This window comes from Acanthopagrus latus, chromosome 11 (genome assembly GCF_904848185.1).
Source record: "Acanthopagrus latus isolate v.2019 chromosome 11, fAcaLat1.1, whole genome shotgun sequence".
In the NCBI taxonomy this organism is placed as follows: Eukaryota; Metazoa; Chordata; class Actinopteri; order Spariformes; family Sparidae; genus Acanthopagrus; species Acanthopagrus latus.
In genome coordinates, this window is record NC_051049.1 from 25,980,929 (window position 1) to 25,990,712 (window position 9,784).

A 9,784-nucleotide genomic window follows, 5' to 3' on the forward strand; every position below is an offset into this window, starting at 1 on the left:
CTACAGCTCCATCTACCACGACTACTCAAACCACCACAACTACTGCAGCGACAACTACACCTACTGCAGGTCTAACTACCACAACTACTGCAGCTCCAACCACCACAAGTACTGCCGATCAAACCACCACAACTGCTGCAGCTCCGACAACTTCAGCTACTGCAGCTTCAACAACTACAGCTACTGCAGCTCCAACCACCACAAGTACTGCCGATCAAACCACCACAACTGCTGCAGCTCCGACAACTTCAGCTGCTGCAGCTTCAACAACTACAACTACTGCAGCTTCAACAACTACTGCAGCTCCAACAACTACAACTACTGCAGCTCCAACTACCATAATTACTGAAGCTCCAACCACCACAACTACTGCAGCTCCAACTACAACTACTGCAGCTTCAACAACTACAACTACTGCAGCTCCAACTACCATAATTACTGAAGCTCCAACCACCACAACTACTGCAGCTCCAACTACAACTACTGCAGCTCCAACTACCACAACTACTGCAGCTCCAACTACCACAACTACTGCAGCTCCAACAACTAGAACTACAGCAACTCTAACCACCACAACTACTACAGCTACAACTTACACAACCACTGCACCTCCAACCACAACAACTACTACAGCCTCATCCATCACAATTAAAACAAACTCAACCACGTCAACTACTACAGCTCCAACCACAACAAGGACTACAGCTCTATCTACCACGACTACTCCAACCACCACAACTGCTGCAGCTACAACTACAACTACTGCAGGTCTAACTACTGCAGCTCCAACTACCATAACTACTGAAACACCAACCACCACAACTACTGCAGCTACAACTACAACTACTGCAGCTGCAACTACCACAACTACTACAGCTACAACTACAGCAGCTAAAAACACCACAACTACTACATCTACAACTTCCGCAACTATTGCACTTCCATCCACAACAACAACTCCAACCATGACAACTACTACAGGTCCAACCATCACAAGGACTACGGCTCCATCTACCACAGCTACTCCAACCACCACATCTACTGCAGCTCCAACTACGACAACTACTGAAGCTCCAACCACCACAGCTACAACTTCCACAACCACTGCACCTGCAACCACAACAACTACTGCAGCTTCATCCACCACAATTACAACAAACTCAACCGCACCAACTACTACAGCTCCAACCACTACAAGGACTACAACAACAACAACAACAACTGGAATTCCAACCACCACAACTACGGCAGCTCCAACTACAACTACTGTAGGTCCAACTACCACAACTACTGCACCTCCAACAACCACAAGTACTGCAGCCCCAACCATGACAACTGCTGCAGCTACAACTACAACTACTGGAATTCCAACCACCACGATTACTGAAGCTCCAACCACCACAACTACTGCAGCTACAACTACCACAACTATGACAGCTCCATCTACCACAACTGCTATAGCTCCAACAACTACATCTACAGCAGCTCCAACCACAACAACTACTCGAACCATGACAACTACTACAGGTCTGATCACCACAAGGACTACAGCTCCATCTTCCACAACTACTCCAACCACCACAACTACTGCAGCTACAACTACAACTATTGCAGGTCCAACCACCACGAGTACTGCAGCTCCGACCACCACAACTGCTGCAACTCTGACAACTTCAGCTACTGCAGCTTCAACAACTACAACTACTACAGCTCCATCTACCACGACTACTCCATCAACCACAACTGCAACAGCTCCAACCACCACAACTACTACAGCTCCAATGACCAGAACCACTGCAGCTCCAAAAACTACAACAGGTCCAACCACCACAACTACTGAAGCTTCAACCACAACAGCTACTGCAGCTCCAATAACAACAAGTCCTGCAGCTACAACCACAAGTATTGAAGCTCAAACTACTACAGCAGCTCCAAGACCTCCAACCACCACAACTACAACAGCTCCAACTAGCACAAGTACTACTGCACCTCCAACCACAACAATTACAGCAGCTCCAACTAGTACAACTACGGCAGCTCCAACACCTCCAACTACTGCAGCTCCAAACACTACAACTACAGCAGCTCCAACCCCTACAACTACTGCATCCCCAACCACCTCAACCCCTGCAACTCCAACTACTGTATCTCCAACTACCACGACTACTGCAGCTCTGGTCATGACAACCACTGCAACTGCAACCATAACAACTGCTGCAGCTCCAACCAGCCCAACTACTGCAGCTCGAGCAACCACAACGTCTGCAGCTCCAACCACCACAACTACTTCACCTCCAACAACAACAACAACCCAAGGTATGTGACTGACCTGATTTTTACCTTTTTGTAATTTCTTAGTTTGATTTAACTGTCTAAAATGAAGGAAATTTTCTTCAGAACATTTTTAACCACACATAGCTTTAATCAGTATGTGACAGATGTCACTAATCTTTCACAAGACACTTAAGAGTTTGACGGATGGTAATGGAATTCCAGTCCACTTTTAAATACAATTAACCTTAAGAAATAATCAGTGATATATATATATTTTATATATATATATATATATAAATTATATATATATATATATATATATATATATATATATATATATATATATATATATATATATATGGCAATTCTGCAGCTGAAGTTAACTTCCATTGGCGATATTAGCAATGGAACCATTATTCAGCTTGTTGAACAGGTATGTAAAGCAGAATGTGTAAAATATCTGTTATTTGACGGCTCCTCAACCAATATCATGACTGAATGGTAATGCGTATGTTCATATAAACAGTGGATAAGGGGAGTGCGTTAGATCTTGTGATGTTTATTGTCTGTTTTCTCTCCATTCAGTTTTTTAGAGAGCAGCTCCTGAATGGAACCATCCACACAGTCAATGTGACGAACATTCAAAGGGTTAGAGTTGCACCATAGAGGCATCATGCGAACTGAAAGTAAATAATTAATGTATAAAGAATGCAATTTAAAGGTGTGTTGGTGGTCTTGTTTTGATGCAACACAACACTACGAATAAGACGCATCATACTGAATATTGAACTCCACTGAGCTGCGTTGATCTATGATGGATATCTCCAAGCCAACAGTAGTACCTGGATATCTCCACGTTCAAGAAATAGTGATTCAGATGAAATGCAGTGGCTTATATTTTAGGTTTCATCCTCTCTCTTAACTCTCTATAATCCCCAAATAATCATTTCATTGCATACACTGTTGGCTGTATTTCCCAGGAATGTGAATAGTTGACATGTGCATTTAGGTCCAGTGTTAAATTACTTGCACAGCACAATGGAAAGCTCAAACCAAGCAATCTGATCAGGCAAAGAGGCTTTGAAGCCTTGCCAGTAATTCCTGGTAACCAGGAAACTGATAAATTATGTTTCTTACTCACTCCTCCCTTTGATTGTGTAAAACGAGGAAGTGTTTCACAAAAAAATATTTGCAACGATGACCTTGGGGAATGCCTCAGACTAAGTGTATGACAATTGTTCCCAGAATGTTTTTTTATTCTCAACATCACCACTTTTAATATTTTCTTTAAATTATTATTGTGGTACTTAGGATCATCTTTCACATGCTGTGGTGTATATTGTATATTAGCATTTATTGACATTGTGTTCAATGCAACAATACCTGTCACCTCCCTGCACTGTCATAGCAAAGGTATTGCAGACCTCCTGGTTTTAATTTGATTCAACACTACAGTATGTTTATAAGACAAGGTTAGCATCTATTTATTATATTTTGTAATCATATTGTATTATGAATGATGAATATAGAGACACAAATGTGTTCTAGTGTTCTTTTTGGAAGAATGCTGCAACACCGTTTTTCTATGAAGCTGCAGAAATGTGTTGTCAACTTTGAAACTTCAGCTGACTTTCCATCGGCATAAGGCTGAGCAGATAATGACAAAATGTTCATTTTGGGTGAATTTCTAATTGCTACAAACATTTCAATTTAATTTCATTCATCCATTTTTTTTATTCCCTTATGTCAATATGAGTCAAGTATGTCCACATATCTGATGTCTTTTTTATCAGTCTTTTTATGTTATACTGTACTTGCATTTCTCTCTACTTGACCAGAAATCACACGTCCCAGCAACGTTTGAATAAGAAAAGGACTTGTCCCAATATCTGTCCTAGATTTAGTTAGAAATTATCTTGACAATGTCTTTGCATTGAATTTCAGTGCCAAATACCTCTGCAGAAAATCACAGCAAACTATCGGCATAAACAATGAGGCAGTGTTTCAGTATTAGACTATCCGTTCTGAAATTCAGCATTTTTCTGATTATAAGACTCAGCATCTCTTTAATCAAATATAATGTCTGTTGCATGTTGTAAAGAATCTGCACATTTTCAACTAGTTGCCAGTACTTTGCGATATAAGTAAAAAAAAAATACCATAAAGTAATAATGTAGAACAGAAGAGTTTGAACTGAGAAAGAAAAGCAAGGAGAGCAGATTAGGAGATTAACTGCATCAGGTAACATGAAACCTGTTTAACAACCTGGATGAGGTTTTCCAGAAATGTTGTGACTAATCACGAACCCAGTGGTATGAGGAGCATTGTTAAAGAGGATGTTCTTTCAACTCTAATTTTTATTACAATGACTCTATGCCTGCTAATAGTGTTTAAAAATACAATCTCATTTTGTGTTACTGTAGTCATGTTTTTATCCCTGTTAAAAATCAAATACATTCATCCCAAAAGACTCACTAATAAAATGTAAATGATTACTGTGGCTCAGCATGTTCCTTCTCGCTCACAGCCTACAATGTGACGTGTTCATCTCACTGATGAAAATATTCAAAGACCCAGCTATGTTAAGACAATCCAACCTCAGCAATCATGACTCACTTCGAGGCATTTTTTCTAAAGGAGCTGGACTGTCATACAAATACTGCATAGTGTGAAGGCAATGCTATGTATTGTCTTTTATTTTGTAAACATGTGTGTCAAGGACTGACCTGGTTTTACAGGTTGTGTGAAAGTGGTGACTGGCACTGTTGCCCTGTCACTTCCTCCACTGCTGTGGCAGGAGTAATACGTTTGTGGTCAAGGAGTAATACGTTTGTCTGGACCTGGAGCGGAGACAAGTAACACCCGTCATCATGGGAAGAAAACTCTTTTGTTGGATATTATTGCTTGGACATGCTGTCTCTGCACAAGGTATCAAGTGATTACAGTTTTATTTACAAGTCTTATCTTGCTTTGATTGTATTATACTTTGTAATATATCGTTTGTCGAAAGCAGGGTTAAGTGTTCAAAAAGTGAAGAACTTCGGTTTGTGTTTTACAGTGGACATTCCACCAACTATTGCTCTGTTTAGAAAGACTGCAGTGCATACTGTAGTAGTTGTAGTTGGCACACATGTGTCATTGAATTGCCTCATAATTAAAGAATCTAAATATATTTAATGAAATAAAAGTCAATAGAAAAATAAAAATTCAAATGAAAATCAGGCTGAATAGAGCTGATTAATTTGCTTTTGTTAATTTCCAAGATGTCAGTCACTGCCTTCTAAGTGTGGACGAGAGTCATAAATAAGAGCATTGACATCCTGGCTGGCAGACAACCACAAGCTGTTATTGGTTCTTGGTAGCAGTATTGGTTTAAAAGTTGTTACACATGTACAGTAAGATTGAAAACACACTGTGGTTAATACTAAAACCCTAAAAAAATAATTCAAAAAACTGAATTGAACTGAAATGAAGACCATGGAAATACTAATTAACCAACCAAACATCTTTGAGTAGGATGTTAGTTTTACAGTAAGTACTGCATTTATACTGCACATGTACAAATACATGTAGTAGAATACATGTACATGGCTGAGTCTCCAGTCACTGCAACAGTCGGACAGTTGTACAAACTGATACTCTGACAGAAGATAAATCTTTTATTTCCACTCCTCAGTGAAAGTACTCATATCAGATAGATGTGACAAGAGACACAAAGATTCTGACGTGTTTCATTTGACTGTTTAAATGAAATTCTCTGATGTTACTGGAATAACTAAAATATACACAACTGCAGCTCAAATCACCACAACTACTGCAGCTCCAACCACCACAACTACTGAAACTCCAACTACAACAACTACTGCGGCTCCAACCACCACAACTACTGCACCTCCAACTACTGCAGCTCCAACTACTGCAGCTCCAACCACCACAACTACTGCAGCTCCAACAACTACAACTACTGCAGCTCCAACTACCACAACTACTGCACTTCCAACTACCACAACTACTGGAGCTCCAACCACCACAACTACTGCAGCTACAACTACCACAACTACTGCAGCTACAACTACAGCTAGTGCACCCCCAACCACCACAACTACTGCAGCTCCAACAACTACAACTACTGCAGCTCCAACTACCACAACTACTGCACTTCCAACTACCACAACTACTGGAGCTCCAACCACCACAATTACTGCAGCTACAACTACCACAACTACTGCAGCTACAACTACAGCTAGTGCACCCCCAACCACCACAACTACTGCAGCTCCAACAACTACAACTACTGCAGCTCCAACTACCACAACTACTGCACTTCCAACTACCACAACTACTGGAGTTCCAACCACCACAACTACTGCGGCTACAACTACCACAACTACTGCAGCTACAACTACAGCTAGTGCACCCCCAACCACCACAACTACTGCAGCTCCAACAACTACAACTACTGCACTTCCAACTACCACAACTACTGCAGCTCCAACAACTACAACTACAACAGCTCCAACCACCACAACTACTGCAGCCCCAACCACTACAACTACTGCACTTCCAACCACCACAACTACTACACCTCCAACCACCACAACTACTGCACTTCCAACTACTGCAGCTATAACTACAACTACTGCAGCTCCAACCACCACAACTACTGCAGCTCCAACAACAACTACTGCAGCTCCAACAACTACAACTACTGCAGCTCCAACTACCACAACTACTGCAGCTCCAACAACAACTACTGCGCCCCCAACCACCACAACTACTGCGGCCCCAACCACTACAACTACTGCACTTCCAACTACCACAACTACTACACCTCCAACCACCACAACTACTGCACCTCCAACCACCACAACTACTGCACCTCCAACCACCACAACTACTGCACTTCCAACTACTGCAGCTATAACTACAACTACTGCAGCTCCAACCACCACAACTACTGCGGCTCCAACAACTACTGCACCTCCAACTACCACCACCACTACTGCATTTCCAACTACCACAACTACTGCAGCTCCAACCACCACAACAACTGCAGCTCCAACAACTACAACAACTGCAGCTCCAACTACCACAACTACTGCAGCTCCAACCACAACTACTGCAGCTCCAATCACAACTACTTCACCCCCAACCACTACAACTACTGCACTTCCAACCACCACAACTACTACACCTCCAACCACCACAACTACTGCACTTCCAACTACTGCAGCTATAACTACAACTACTGCAGCTCCAACCACCACAACTACTGCAGCTCCAACAACAACTACTGCAGCTCCAACAACTACAACTACTGCAGCTCCAACTACCACAACTACTGCAGCTCCAACAACAACTACTGCGCCCCCAACCACCACAACTACTGCGGCCCCAACCACTACAACTACTGCACTTCCAACTACCACAACTACTACACCTCCAACCACCACAACTACTGCACCTCCAACCACCACAACTACTGCACCTCCAACCACCACAACTACTGCACTTCCAACTACTGCAGCTATAACTACAACTACTGCAGCTCCAACCACCACAACTACTGCGGCTCCAACAACTACTGCACCTCCAACTACCACCACCACTACTGCATTTCCAACTACCACAACTACTGCAGCTCCAACCACCACAACAACTGCAGCTCCAACAACTACAACAACTGCAGCTCCAACTACCACAACTACTGCAGCTCCAACCACAACTACTGCAGCTCCAATCACAACTACTTCACCCCCAACCACCACAACTACTGCAGCTCCGACCACTACAACTACTGCAGCTCCAACCACTACAACTACTGCAGCCCCCACCTCTACAACTACTGCACTTCCAACTACCACAACTACTCTACCTCCAACCACCACAACTACTGCACTTCCAACCACCACAACTACTGCAGCTACAACTACAACTACTGCACCCCCATCCACCACAACTACTGCACTTCCAACTACCACAACTACTGCAGCTCCAACAACTACAACGACGGCAGCTCCAACCACCACAACTACTGCAGCTGCAACTACAACTACTGCACTGCCAACTACTACAACCGCACCACCAACCACCACAACTACTGCACCTCCAACCACAACAACTACTGCAGCTTCAACTACCACAACTACTGCAGCCCCAACCACTACAACTACTGCACTTCCAACTACCACAACTACTGCAGCTCCAACAACCACAACTACTGCAGCTCCAACCACCACAACTACTGCAGCTCCAACCACCACAACTACTGCAGCTCCAACAACTACCACAACTACTGCAGCTCTGACAACTACCACAACTACTGCAGCTCCAACAACTACCACAACTACCGCAGCTCCAACCACCACCACAACTACAGCAGCTCCAACCACCACCACAACTACTGCAGCTACAACTACAACTACTGCACCCCCATCCACCACAACTACTGCACTTCCAACTACCACAACTACTGCAGCTCCAACAGCTACAACGACGGCAGCTCCAACCACCACAACTACTGCAGCTACAACCACAACAACTACTGCAGCTTCAACTACCACAACTACTGCAGCCCCAACCACTACAACTACTGCACTTCCAACTACCACAACTACTGCAGCTCCAACCACCACAACTACTGCACTTCCAACTACTGCAGCTATAACTACAACTACTGCAGCTCCAACCACCACAACTACTGCAGCTCCAACAACAACTACTGCACCCCCAACCACCACAACTACTGCAGCTCCAACCACTACAACTACTGCAGCTCCAACCACTACAACTACTGCAGCCCCCACCACTACAACTACTGCACTTCCAACTACCACAACTACTCTACCTCCAACCACCACAACTACTGCACTTCCAACCACCACAACTACTGCAGCTACAACTACAACTACTGCACCCCCATCCACCACAACTACTGCACTTCCAACTACCACAACTACTGCAGCTCCAACAACTACAACGACGGCAGCTCCAACCACCACAACTACTGCAGCTACAACTACAACTACTGCACTGCCAACTACTACAACCGCACCGCCAACCACCACAACTACTGCACCTCCAACCACAACAACTACTGCAGCTTCAACTACCACAACTACTGCAGCCCCAACCACTACAACTACTGCACTTCCAACTACCACAACTACTGCAGCTCCAACAACCACAACTACTGCAGCTCCAACAACTACCACAACTACCGCAGCTCCAACAACTACCACAACTACCGCAGCTCCAACAACTACCACAACTACAGCAGCTCCAACCACCACCACAACTACAGCAGCTCCAACCACCACCACAACTACTGCACCCCCAACCACCACCACAACTACTGCACCCCCAACCACCACAACTACTGCACCCCCAACCACCACAACTACTGCACTTCTAACCACCACAACTACTGCACCCCCAACCACCACAACTACTGCACCCCTAACCACCACAACTACTGCACCCCCAACCACCACAACTACTGCACTTCTAA

At 43.9% G+C, this 9,784-nt stretch overlaps 1 protein-coding gene across 1 annotated transcript; it reads left to right on the plus strand.

Moving 5' to 3' along the window:
• The first annotated feature begins 469 nt into the window (after positions 1-469).
• On the plus strand, positions 470-4,769 carry LOC119028577 (mucin-5AC-like). Its single transcript, XM_037114725.1, has 2 exons — positions 470-2,316; positions 2,860-4,769. The coding sequence occupies exons 1-2, from the start codon at positions 966-968 to the stop codon at positions 2,865-2,867; spliced, it is 1,359 nt and encodes a 452-aa protein (XP_036970620.1). The 5' UTR covers positions 470-965; the 3' UTR covers positions 2,868-4,769.
• Positions 4,770-9,784: the final 5,015 nt, after the last annotated feature.

Coding starts and splice junctions, on each gene's coding strand:
- LOC119028577 (XM_037114725.1), top strand. CDS start 966: ATGACAACTACTACAGGTCCAACCATCACAAGGACTACGGCTCCATCT.